Source organism: Panthera tigris, chromosome C2, assembly GCF_018350195.1.
Source record: "Panthera tigris isolate Pti1 chromosome C2, P.tigris_Pti1_mat1.1, whole genome shotgun sequence".
Classification (NCBI taxonomy): domain Eukaryota; kingdom Metazoa; phylum Chordata; class Mammalia; order Carnivora; family Felidae; genus Panthera; species Panthera tigris.
The window spans coordinates 25,308,080-25,322,374 of NC_056668.1; the positions used below are offsets into that span (position 1 = coordinate 25,308,080).

Here is a 14,295-nt window from a genome sequence, read left to right on the forward strand (position 1 = left end):
ATACATACAAGTAAAACTTCATTATAATTTCCCACATTAAAACTTTAACTACATAAGCCATTCAGTCCTCATATCTATTCTAGTCAGAAAGAGAAAAAATAATACTTCAATGTCAAGGAAGCATGATATCCTTGCATATTTTAACAATAGGGATATTATAACGTAGAATGACCTATCTGATTTTAAAATATTAACTTTAGAATTTTCCCAAAGTATATTTGTTCCAGTTTCCAAATGGTTCACTTCAGGGCAATATTTAGCACAGCAGAAAATGTTAATTACCATCAAATGCATTCTGAACAATTTCATTCTAATGCCATTTGCAATTGGTTCAGTGAAATTCTTATTTGAGCAGAGCTTTTCTGGTTCCAGATCACTGATTTGTTTAAGCAGGAATAAAAGGAAACCATGGCTGACTGGCTAATAGCCTTTCTTTAGCTCTTATAGAGCATTTAAATAAGAAAATAATCCCAGACCAGTAGCTGACTAGCAAAATTCCTCCTTTGTTCCTAGGCATCCACATTGTGCCTAGTTTGGAGAATTGTTAAGTTCAGTTTTCGTAAGTACAGGGATTCTTCCATTTTGTGGCTTCAATCACTTGCTGTTGCATTAGCTCTACAATTGTTGCTTTCTGACATTAACACAAATAATTTAAGTGTGGGGATTGTATTGAGAACACTTTTAAAAAGTACACATTCCATTAAACAAATATCATGTCAACTTGCAACACAATTTGGGTGATTCGTGACAAGATACCTACTAAATAGAATAAGAATAAACAAAAAGAAATCCACACTTCAGGTCCCTAACTTATTTCTGCGACTGTTAAAACTACTTAAGAAAAAAAAATTATAAGCCATAGTTTCAGCTATTTTAATAGTCACTCTTTATTTCCACAATTTTGCTCTATTTGGCCATCATTTAGGCCATTTTCCATGTCCAAAGACCAAATCAAAGTTAATTTGGAAAGTTTCATAGACAGGACGTTATACTTTGAGTTAAATAATCTAACTTAAATTCTTCATTTCTATAGAAATGAATCGGTACCTATCTACTTGTCTTATAATTATATGAGGCTCATATTCTAGCAGAGCTACTTGCCTTTTATATCATTAGTATGACTTGATATTTAAATCCCTAGCAAATTCCATATTAACTGCACTCACATGCATTCATAGGTCACTAGAATATATGAATGGAATATAAATTTTGAGAAACCAAACACAAAATTTTCATGGGAGACTCCATTTTATATTACAACCTAAATTTTTTAAATGTTACATGTAATAGTGTAAGACTTGTCTATTACTATGATGATGAAAAGTAATTGCTGACTTTAACATTATTTAAACATCAATGAGAGATACTATTTCTCAAGGTGCATCTATTGTTTTTCCACAAATACCTTTAATTTGAACCTTCTTCTTGTAAGTGAGAGCTGGGCTTTTTTTCTTTTTCACCCCACACTGACACATATCTCATGAACGTCAGAGGCTTCAGCATGGATTAAAAATGACATACCTCAAGGGAAATATCTATCCTTGACAACCACTTTGCAAAATACTGCATGCTATTTACATACTGTATGGAGTGAAAATCCCTGCTGGCATAGTAAGGAATTAATCAGAATACAAATCTTTGAGAGAACAGCTTCAAGAAAAAGAAAAATGAAAAAATTTAACAACTGTAAATGAATAGAGTTCCCTGTACCAGACAATTTAACTCTTTAGTCTCTGGGTGGAGAGAGTTTATCTAACGACACAGTATGACTGTGATACCCGAAAGTATGTTTTATGAGTCTTCAGCCTCTCTATTAAGAAGCTATGTCTTTACTATAGCAACACCACTCTTAAAATACATTGTCTCTTCGTATTTAGAATGGCTGAAAGTGCTTTTTCCAATTCGTTACTATCATATGTATACAGAGTCACTGACATATCATATCAGGCCAAGGGTCAGAGATATCTTACTACTGAGTTATTAGATATGAAATTATATGTGAGATGAATTTCAAAAAAGGGATTTTTAAGTATTTCAGAATAATGAATTTCTAAGACTTCTATTTAGTGGAGAAATGCTAAGTGAACTGTCTGCCTTGACAGGCTTCACAATTACGCTTGACAACATTTTAGTTCTAGTTGTGTATTTATTAAAGTGCTACCTACTCATCTATATCTAATATAATGTACTGTTGTGTTCAGTTATGTGAAAATTCAATACCTTCTCCAAAATGTCAGCTTTTTACTCCGTTAGAAGAATACATTTTGAGATTTTCCTATTCCTTGAAAAGAAAATATGAATGACGGTTTAAAATCAACAACAACAAAACAAAAACAAATCCACTGGCCACGTCTAAATCTGTGAAATAGGAAGAACTGGTTTTCCCCAATCTGCAATCTGCAATGTTAGTTTTGCCCCTGCAATTATACTTTCCCCTTTCCCATTAGTTTCACAGAGGATTTATGGGAGATTTTCATGGCACTAAGAATTATTAAAATTAAATGAGTTGTATGTTAGTGGGGTTGGAGGGATTGCCATAGATCCTTCTTCAGAAATCTTTACTGGACAATTAATCACATAATCAAAGAGAGTATTAGCCTTAGAGATGGGAGCACACAATCCTCTTGCCTTTCCTTCCCCCTGCCCAGTGGAGAACCTGCTCGTCTTCCCCATTATCACTCTTTCTTTGGTTTAAGTATTTTCTTCAACAACCTATGTACAGTACTTTCTTTCTTCTAGATCTATCCATCATTGACCTTACTTGTTAGTACTTTCATCTATGTTCCTTTCTACCCTCCTTTTTTCTGTCTATGCCTAACAAGTTTTATGTCACCTATCATCAAGTGGCACTTACTGAGACACAGTCAAACCCTGTCTATAGCTTAGACCAGACAGTGGAAATAATGCAGGGTTTAATCAACTTAATCAGAAGACATATTGAGGGATGAGCTTGAGATGAACTGAATTGAAGTCTTGACTTTGACACTAAATGGATGTGTACAGTATTAGCAAGTAACTGAATATCTCCAATGCTTTTATTTCCACTTAAAATTGAAATAATAAAAGTAATTACCTAACCCACAAGTATGTATTGGAAATCAGTACTGAATATGCCAGGTAATGTGTAGGCACTTTTCATAATTATGTCTAATTTTTATAAACAACCCTGAAAATATCTAGTATGTATCTATTTTATGTATGAGAAAACCAACTCTCAAAAAGACAAGTAGCTAACTCAGGGCACAAATTTAATCCACCAGCTCCAGCACATCTTCCTTTTATACATCATGTTCCCTCCCAGATGAGACGATGTGCATGGAAACAATGTGCAAATGATAACGTTTTATAAGAGATTATATTACTCTTGCTAAGCTCATCCGGATCTGGCCCAGCCTGCCCAGGAGAGTGTGTAAGGTAGACCAGGCTCCACACCTTACAAAACAGGATGGGATGGCAACACTACTACTGGGCCACGGCAACTGCCCCTCTCCTCCCAGTCGTATACATCATGACACGCAAACCTAAGAGGCTCATTGCATGCAAATTTGGAAGAAGCACATGAATTGCAAAGATCTACATAAACGAGATGGATAACATATAAAAGAGGAACCAGGGAGCCTGAGTGGCTCAGTCGGTTACGTGTCTGACTCTAGATTTCAGCTTAGGTCATGGTCTCATGCTTCCTGACATTGAGCCCTGCTTCAGGCTCCATGCTGACAGTTCAGAGTCTGCTTGCAATTCTCTCTCTTCCTCTCTTTTTCCCCCTGCCCCATGTGCACTCTCTCTCGTTCTCAAAAATAAATACAATAAATTTTAAGAAATAAAACAGAAATAAAAGAGGGACCAAAGAAGAGGGTATGACTGAAGGCACTGCTGTAGATATAGACACATTTAATTATCCCTCCTATTATCTGATTTTTATCTTATTGAGAGTAAATAACTTCAGTATCATCTGCCTTTAATAACAGTAAAAATATATACTTAATCTCAGTTTCCTGTATCTTTAGAATTAGGTTACTTTTATCCTCTTGATTTTAAATGTAACATGCTAATAAAAATAAGATAGAATAAGGATACTTAAACTAGCTGGTAAAATTTTATATTATTCTAGAATTTTCTTCCTAAGCAGGAGGATAAATTTAAAATAGGTTAAGAATTTCACAAAGTTAATATGCCTACTTAAATCATCTTAGTTTTCACTAGGATACCTGTGCTCTATTTTTTCTAATAAGTGTTTCCTCAACTTGACTCCTAGACAATGTTAAGTACAGATCAGTCTAGGCCAATTATTTAGCAAGTGAAATTTCAGTTTGTCTCCTGTTCTTGACAGTAAAACAACTCAATATACAGAACAGTGAGGCTTCCTCTCTACTGAAAAGAAGAAAGATAAAGAAAGAAAGAAAGAAAGAAAGAAAGAAAGAAAGAAAGAAAGAAAGAAAGAAAGAAAGGAAAAATAGTAGCAAAACAAAAAGAAAGAAAAAACGTAAGAAATGGCCAAATGAGTCATTTACTAGCCCTTCTCAGAAGGGCAGATATAAGATCTGTTTTATTATAAAGATTCTTTTTTTTTCTATAGCAAGGAGTATCTGATACCTTATTTCATGAAGCCTATTTATAAAAGATGCTCAGAAAAATTATTCCTTACCCAAATAATTTTGGGAAATGCTGCATACTATTATGCCTTCTTGGAGATTCATAAATAACATAAGAATATTTAATGTTTTGAGAAGTTCTTCAGTAAGGAGACCAGTTTACCTGTAGTTTTTCATTACTTAAGTTGCAAGGTTTTCTTTTATACACACTATGCATTTTATCTGTCAAAATCAGTATTCCAAGAAATATAATTGGAAATTTGCTAAGATATAATATTATTTCTCTGAAATAAGCATTGTGTTACTAATGATTTTTTGTTATTTCCTTTTCAGCGGACTGTGGAGGACCTTTTGAACTGTGGGAGCCAAATACAACATTCACTTCTATGAACTTTCCAAACAACTACCCTAATAAGGCTTTTTGTGAGTCGTTTCTTTTCCCAAGCCATGAGAAACAGATGTGTGTGTGTGTGTGTGTGTGTGTGTGTGTGTGTGTGTATATACATACATATATATATACATATATATATGTATATATATGTATATGTATATATATGTATATATATATGTATATATATATATATATATATATATATATATATATATCAAGGCTAGATTCCCACCTTGACACAGAAAAGTGGATTAGAAATTTTCCAAACCTGACTACAACTATTACATCTGTAATATTGCATAATATAATGATAACAACAATAACAATAATGATTACTAACTTACTTAGCATTTATTTCATGCCAGGCACTGTGCTAGTGCTTAATATACTGTTTCAGTCAATTCTTACAATAATTCTTTGAAGCAGGTGTTATTATTATAATTCTAAAATTTAAAAATTTAATAAAACCAGTAAGTAGAAGTACCTTACTCCAGATACTGTTCTCTTAATCACTTGTCTTGATTATACATACAATGTCTATATTATATATAACAAGTTTGCAATTTCATAGAATAAAGTCAGCGAAAGTGCAAAAAGTAAAGGGCCAACTGTGACATCCACACCTTTTGTAAATATAGACCAGTGTCAATAAAGCAGGCAGCTAGAGTCAGGTAGCTAGTTTCTCAGTATAAAAGATGAAATAATGAGGATTCACTAGAAAATCATTAAGTGTAGAGGGAAGAATAGTTTGCTAAAACTGAACAGAGCCTATATCTAGGTCAATATTTCTAAGTAGAGTAGCTCATTCAAACTGCATAGAAATTATGTTAAAGATGCCAATTCCCCAGCCCATCCTACAAATATTCCACTTCAGTAGGCCTGGGAAACAGATATGTTCCTCACATGGCCGCATCTAAGATAGCAACACCAATCTAAATGGGAAAATCTACCAGTAAAAGAAATGCTCTAATGACAGTGAAAAATGTGTTGTTGGAAAATGTCAGCTTTTCTTCCTTCAAATGACCCAGAGATAAGTAAATATCACTTTCATAGGAGAATAAAGTCACTATTCCAGGGGCTTATCTGATCCAAAAAAATAAACAACCATGAATCTAATTTGACTTGTAGGGGGAACCAGAGATTATCATCTCTACTCCACATTGAAGACATCTTTTAAACATATCATTTGTACAAAGGAATGGTCCAAAATTTCTGAAACATCAGTGGAATATTAAAAGAACAATTTGAATAAATTTATTAAATTTGTTGATTTATTAAATAAATATTATTGGGCACTTTGTTAGGCACTGAAATGAGAAAAGAAGAAACAAACATGACATGGTCTAGATGAAGATGTAGATAAATTATCAGGCTTTACAAAATACCCAAGGTAGTGTAACAATAAAAGGAATGGCAGGGTGCTGTGGAGGGACATGATATTTACCTAATATACGGAAGTTCAGAGAAATTTGAAATTCTCAAGGGAGTAAAGCTTTTGAGGGAAATCAAAAGAAGTGTGTTCTAAACTGTGTTGTCATGTTTTACTTTTAAGGTATTTGGAATTTAAATGCACAAAAGGGAAAGAATATACAACTTCATTTTCAAGAATTTGACCTAGAAAATATTGCAGACGTAGTGGAAATCAGAGATGGTAGAGGAGATGATTCTTTGCTCTTAGGTAAGTCTGCAATTTAAGTATTGTGAAGGTTGTATGGCTCAAGATGTTGGAATGATAGAGAAAGCATTTCCCAATAAAAATAATCAGTCTTTTACAACAAGCAAAATGACATTACAACAGCAGAGTAACATGTCAAAGTTTATGTGGAGCTTCCAAAATGAGAGTGTTTGCAATAATGAGAGAGTAAGATTCTTCTTGAGCACTCTTGGCAAACCAGAATTAATATTTTTGCATGAGTAGTTTCTACCAGCTATATTAATTCACTACAGTGAGCATTATACCTTGGAGACTAAGAGCTAAAAACATGCATTACTCAGTTTAATATGCATTATGTATACATCATATTTCCAAAAGTAGCTATTAAACCCAGTTTTGTTTCACTTCAAACTAAAGGAACAAATTGTGTATTTTATGCAAAAATGTTTTATGATTTTTTATTTACATTTCAGTATTACTCTGATTGTGTCTCTAGTACCAGCTGCTTCTATATAAGTATCTGAAAATGATTTGAATATTGATCAAAGTTGATTTTTCCCTAACTTCTATTGATTACTATTTTTTTAATTGACATGGGAGAAAGTGTACTATTCTAGAGGAAATTCTTGTATGTAGGTCATAAAATATATGGTAACATAATAAATATCTATCAGTCAAATGTGATAGCTATTATCTTACTTAACTACTACCAATATTTTAAGAAAGTGTCTCTTGATAAGTGATACATTAAATTATGAAAATGCTTATAGAGTCAACTGGAATGCATGAAACAACACACTTCACAAGTAAAAGTGTTTTATCTAACTGTGCTTTGGACTCATATTAATCATTTCCTACAAAGTCTGACCAGGTAACTATGCAATCAGGGTGCAATCACATGAACACTGCAACCAATGGAGAAGACCAGAGGGAACTTTCTCTACAGTAAAGGTGCAGGGTGGTGGGGAGGGTTCCCAGCAATACTAATCCATTGCTGCTTACACAGGGTTCTTCAGCAAAATCCCACAAAGTTCTAACGTACAGTCTTCCTAGAAGATTTTGAGAGCCACACAAAGAACGTATCAACAATGAAAATCTCGGTGGGGCTGGGAGGCTAGTGCTAATAAGAACTGAGGAACTTCAAATTTGATTTTTATATACATAATTAGAACACATTTTGAGTTATTTTCCCATGTTTAGGTTATATTGCCCCTCTAATGAAAATTTCAGTGTTCTTATGATCTAAGAAAAATTATTTTTTGTCATTTCACCTCTTAATATTTACATTAATTATTGAAAGGTAAATAAGAATTCCAGAGGATCCCAGAATCATAATTTTCAAAATTTTAGGCAAGAAGCTGTTTTGAAACAATCACTTTAGGGGATTCTAATACATAAAATATCTAATAATGTGAACATATTTTTAATTAGCTTAAGTCTTTATTGTGTAGTAGAGAGTATTTCATTATTTGTGAAACCCCCAGAGCCCAGTGGGAAACATTTTGAAAACCATAATTTAGGTTTATATTATCTGTCTCTAATTAATCCAATCCTTCAGCTTAGTTTAATGATTCAACTCACACACACAAAAGAAAACCAAATAAATTTGGACAAAAATTTACTAAGGGAAGCTATAATCTCCATTATTTTCTAAAGGTCTTTAAAACAGACATATAATCATTTCTTCTGGGATAACATGAGCTTTGAATAGTAGTGGTGCTAAGCCAGATAACATAAATAATTCATCGTTAAATTATAGAGCCACAGCAATAGTGGAAAAGATCAATAGAGAAGTTGGCTTTCCTAGAAGCAGTGTCCAAAATCTAAAAGAAAGCATAGTTATTTATATGTGGTCGCTTCCCAAGCAAGCTACGCTGCATGTAGCATACATCTAGAAGGTGGAACTGACAGAAACGAGTCTATTTTCTTCTAGATTCAAAGAATCCCCTCAATAATTATCTTGTTTTCATTTGGAGCAGCTGTGTACACAGGGCCTGGTCCAGTAAAGGATGTGTTCTCAACCACCAGTAGAATGACTGTGCTTTTCATCACTGACGATCTGTTGGCAAAAGGGGGATTTAAAGCAAACTTCACTACTGGCTACTACCTGGGGATTCCAGGTATGTGCACTTAGGGTTACATGTTGAATTGTAACTTTTGGAGCAAAACGATACAACCAGACAGTATTTTGAAGCCTAAATACGACTTCATTGTTTGCATTCAAATACATTCATCTGTCTTCATTTTATCAGAGATTTTCTTCCTGCCTTTACATCTGTATAACTGCTGCTTAAGTCAGTTCAAAGAAAGAATCTGTATTTTCAGCAGACCTACTTGTACTTCTCTGGGGTGTAGAGTCATGAATTTTGTTCAGTGAAGAGGGCCATTTAAAATGTTAAAAGCAGGGTACTTGGGACTGTGAGGAAGGAGGATTATCTGTCATGTCATTTGCCAAAAGCATTTTCAGAGAACAGCGGGGAATCAGGCAAGTGAGCTGTTTGGATTCCAACAACATCCAATTAAAAAATTAACACCACTAACTTCTTAAAGACAAACCAGTGTAAAGCTGCTGCCGTGAAGGATGAAGGAATTTGATGCTGATATTACTGGCATATATAATCTTCTAATCCTACATTTTTTATTAGACCATAACATAATCAGCAGGCCAAAACAAAATTGCCTGCCTGCTTATCATGTATCTGTATCTCTATAAGCACAGACAGAGGATATGGTATAACTCTTTGCATTTGACAATTTATAGTGAATTTGTGATCACTTGCTTCTCCCCTTGGAGTGTGATTTTTCTTATACCTCTGCCCACAACTCTGTGGTCCTCTCCAAGGGGATAATATGTCAGGAAGACAGAATATATGCCATTTCCTTTATCTATGTTTCCTTTCCATAGGAGATTGTGGTCAGTTTGTCTTTGACCATAATGTCTAGAAAAGAGGTAGGGGTCAAGGCACTGATCCTCATCTGGCTTGTTATCTAATCTCAGATCCAGCTGTGCAAATATCTGTTCCTCCACTTACAACTGGCCTAAACCTTTGACTGCATCTCTGAAAGTTGAATGCTTTCAGATTTACTGCAAAGTTGATCTGTATCTTGTCTACCAACCTGCCATGAAAATAAGCCACATCAATTATTAGCCAACCTACTTAGGTAGGAGTGAGTGGTAGCCCAATCAACTGACCTGTCCTTCTGGATTTTGTGACTGGTTTTAGACACAGCGACTTGTGACTTGTAAGCAACAGTGACATATATCAATCAAAATATTCAATTAGTGAATTGAATATTTGCAGTGCAATTTGAATATTTTCAACCTATGATAAATATGTAATATAAAACGATGGGAATAAAGACTTTAAGATCTAAAAATTAAGATCTGAAAATTAGATTTTTATCTTAAAATACAGTCCATGACAAAGGAGAAAATGGAGAAAATGACATGATTTAAATTATTTTTATTTTATAAATTAAGACTATTTTAAAGTCATACTTATAATTATTTTTCAGAGGAGTAAAAAAGAAAATATAGTGACATGAAAATAGCAATAGATACTATATATTTATGTAAGTATACATTTATAAATATATATTTCTATGACATATATATTTGTATGATATATACATACATATAATAAGGAACTAACTTAGTAAAGAATCATATCACTGAAAAATATTAATCAAGGCAATTTTGAGACTAGCATTTTGTCTTATTTTTTTTTTGTTTACCTTCAGATTTTTATTTAAATTCCAATGATTTATTTATTTAAAATACAACATAATATTAGTTTCAGATGTAGAATTTAGTAATTCCTCACTTACGTACAACACATGTACTCATCACAAGTGCCCTCCTTATTCCCTATCACTTATTTAACCCATCCCCCCACTCACCTCCCCTCCAGCAATCCTTAGCTTGTTTTCTATAGTTAAGAGTCCGTTTTATGGTTTGCCTCTCTCTCTCTTTTTTCCCCCATGTTCATTTGTTTTGTTTCTTAACTTCCATATATGAGTGAAATCATATAGTATTTGCCTTTCTCTGATTGAATTATTTCACTTAACACAATAGTCTCTAGCTCCATCCACATCACTGCAAATGGCAAGATTTCATTCTTTTTTATAGCTGAGTAATATTCCAGTGTGTGTGTGTGTGTGTGTGTGTGTGTGTGTGTGTGTACCATATCCTCTTTATCCATTCATCAATCAATGGGCATTTGTGTCCAATGTTTATAGCAGCATTATCAACAGTAGCCAAATTATGAAAAGAGACCATCATTTTGAATTAAGCTACTGATTCTGTTCTCTGATAATTGTGTTGTTATTGATTTTACTATGGTAACTATATTTGTCTGCCAGTATTTTATTCCAGTTTTTTTCTGTTTGTGAGTGAACCTAATATTTTAATATAATCCAACATTTGATTTAACTTAGGTTAATAGTTTGACTTTCTGATGATACTTTTAAAGTGTAGATGAATAATGGACATGGATAAGGAAATTTTGGTATATAATATTTAGTCCTTCTAAGGTAAAAAAGACTTTGAATGTATATTATTGATAAAACCTAATTGGTTCTTACTGTTAATAGAAAGCAAATGATATAATAAAGAACTTTAGCTAATAGTAGAAAACACAAAATGGTTTCAACATTATTTTTATACCTAAAATTATGACTTGTAATTTTTTACAAAATATTAATATTTAATTTTAGCTCCTAATATCTTGCTGAACACTGCCCCCCAAAAATGATATTACAAATTAGTTGCCCCTTAAGATATTTGGAAAACCATGGCTATTTGAGGCAGAGGAATTTCCTGTTTAAACTCTAGCACAACCAAATTCTTTTTTCTGGTTTGATTAGAAGTCTTTGTTAATGGTGTAAAAGGCACAGTTTTTTGGTTGCTTGCATACCAATTCAAATACTCTAGCACCAAAATACCCACATTTCCACAAATAATTGCTGCACAAAAGCGTGATCAAGAGTACAAAAACAGGGGTGCCTGGGTGGCTCAGTGAGTTAAGCGTCTGACTTCAGCTGAGGTAATAATCTTGCGGTTTGGTCAGGCTCTGTACTGACAGCTCAGAGCCTGGAGCCTGCTTTGGTTTCTGTGTCTCCCCCTCTCTCTGTCTCTCTTTCTCTCTCTCTCTCTCTCTCAAAAACAAACATAATTTTTTTAAATAAAAAAGAATGCAAAAACAATATATAAAAAGTTGGAAAGATGTGAAAGTCTAGAATGAGGACGCAGGAAAAAACACCAAGCTACAATTTGAAAATAATGAACATTCCCAAAGGGAAAGAACCAGTTGAAACTAACAGGGGAAGCTATAAAGGGGAAAAAAAACTTTTGGATCTGATTAAATGACTAAAAATCACAAAGTCTTACTGCTGTCTGTAAAATATTAATAAGCAGGAATTAGTATTATAAAATTTCCTATTTACATTTTTAAATTCAAGAGGAAAATTTTTTGGCAAATTTCTAAGCAAAATAAATATAATCATTTTTCAAATGTGTTAAAAATCAGATCAGCCTCATATATTACTCATTTCTTTTTTTTTCAATATATGAAGTTTATTGTTAAATTGGTTTCCATACAACACCCAGTGCTCATCCCATAAGGTGCCCTCCTCAATACCCATCACCTACCCTACCCTCCCTCCCACCCCCCCATCAACCCTCAGTTTGTTCTCAGTTTTTAAGAGTCTCTTATGCTTTGGCTCTCTCCCACTCTAACCTCTTTTTTTTTCCCTTCCCCTCCCCCACGGGTTTCTGTTAAGTTTCTCAGGATCCACGTAAGAGTGAAACCATATGGTATCTGTCTTTCTCTGTATGGCTTATTTCACTTAGCATCACACTCTCCAGTTCCATCCATGTTGCTACAAAGGGCCAGATTTCATTCTTTCTCATTGCCAAGTAGTATTCCATTGTATATAGAAACCACATCTTCTTCATCCATCTGGTCAGAGTGGCTAAAATGAACAAATCAGGAGACTATAGATGCTGGAGAGGATGTGGAGAAACGGGAACCCTCTTGCACTGTTGGTGGGAATGCAAACTGGTGCAGCCACTCTGGAAAACAGTGTGGAGGTTCCTCAAAAAATTAAAAATAGACCTACCCTATTACCCAGCAATAGCACTGCTAGGAATTTACCCAAGGGATAAAGGAGTACTGATGCATAGGGGCACTTGTACCCCAATGTTTATAGCAGCACTCTCAACAATATATTACTCATTTCATGATGATACTTAAAAACGATATGGTTATATTTCTAAGATTTGTGGATAATTAAATGTATAAGCATCAATATCATCTATATTTGAATGCAAAAGAATTAAGTGCTCAATTCTTCAAAATATCTTAAAATAGTGCAAGAAAATACCCAGTAACTACTCTGCTGGAAAAGAGGGCCTCCCAAATTTTTTCCAAGAATGATGTCATGGAAAGAACTTATGAAAAAAGTATTATATTTTTTTGAATCATTATAATGTACACCTGAAACTAACACAACACTGAACTAACAAAACACTGTGTGTTGACTATACTGCAATTAAAATTAAAAACTTAATAAAAAAACACACAATCTGAATTTCGGAAAAAGAGGAGAAGAGCAGAACAAACTTTTTTTTCCAAAAAAAGATATAGAAATGGCCAATAGGTACATGAAAATATGCTCAACATCATTCACTATCAGGGCAATGCAAATCAAACTACAATGAGCTGTCAACTCATACCTGTTAAAATGGCTATTATTCAAAAGACAAGTAGTAAATAACCAAGTGCTGGTGAGGATGTGAGGTAAAGGGAACCCTTGTATACTACTGATGAGAAGCAAATTGGTTTAGTCCCTGTGGAAAACATTATGAAGTTTCCGCCAAAACTTAAAAATAGAAATTCCAAAAAATAAAAAAATAATAAACAGAATTACCGTATAACCCAGGGGTGCCTGGGTGGCTTGTTTGGTGAAGCAACCAACTCTTGATTTCGGTTCAGGTCGTGATCTTATGTGTGTGAAGATCTAACCCCTAGTTGGCTCTGGACATGGAATCTGCTTAAGATTCTCTCTCTCCCTTTTCATCTGCCTCTCCTGTGCTCACTCTCTCTCCAAAAAAAAAAAACAAAAACAAAAAAACAAAAAAACAAAAAAAAGCTATCATGAAATCCAGCAATCCCACTTTTGGGTAAGAATGAAAAAGAAATGAAATCAGAATCTCAAAGACATATCTGTACTTCCACATTCATTGCAACATTATTTCCGATAGCCTAGGGATAGAAACAACCTCAGTGCCAATCTACAGATACATGGATAAAGGTGATGTGGTATATTATATTCAGTGGAATATTATTTATCCATGAGAAGGAAGGAAATCCTGTCATTTGTGACAACATGGATAAACCTTGAAGGCATTGTGCTAAATAAAATAAGTCAGAGGAAGACAAATACTACAGCATATTGCATAGGTGGAATCTAAAAAAGCCAAACTCTTAGAAATGGAAAGAAAATCAATCAATCAATCAATCAATCAATAAAATGTATATTTTTAAAGAAACGGAGATGAACTGTAAAACCAACTGAATTCATGAGATAAAATAACTAACAACTCTATCAATAAGGAAATGGATTTTTTTCATGTCTCCAAACAATTAGAATAATTA

General features: G+C 33.7%; 1 protein-coding gene across 1 annotated transcript in view; it reads left to right on the forward strand.

Annotated features, from left to right (window-relative positions):
* The window catches only part of TMPRSS15 (transmembrane serine protease 15), a 125,976-nt gene that overhangs the window by 62,430 nt on the left and 49,251 nt on the right, over window positions 1-14,295 (forward strand). The window contains exons 14-16 of the mRNA XM_042956532.1: window positions 4,926-5,015; window positions 6,536-6,661; window positions 8,617-8,757. Coding sequence (XP_042812466.1) covers window positions 4,926-5,015; window positions 6,536-6,661; window positions 8,617-8,757 — 357 coding nt within the window. The remainder of the gene's footprint in view (window positions 1-4,925; window positions 5,016-6,535; window positions 6,662-8,616; window positions 8,758-14,295) is intronic.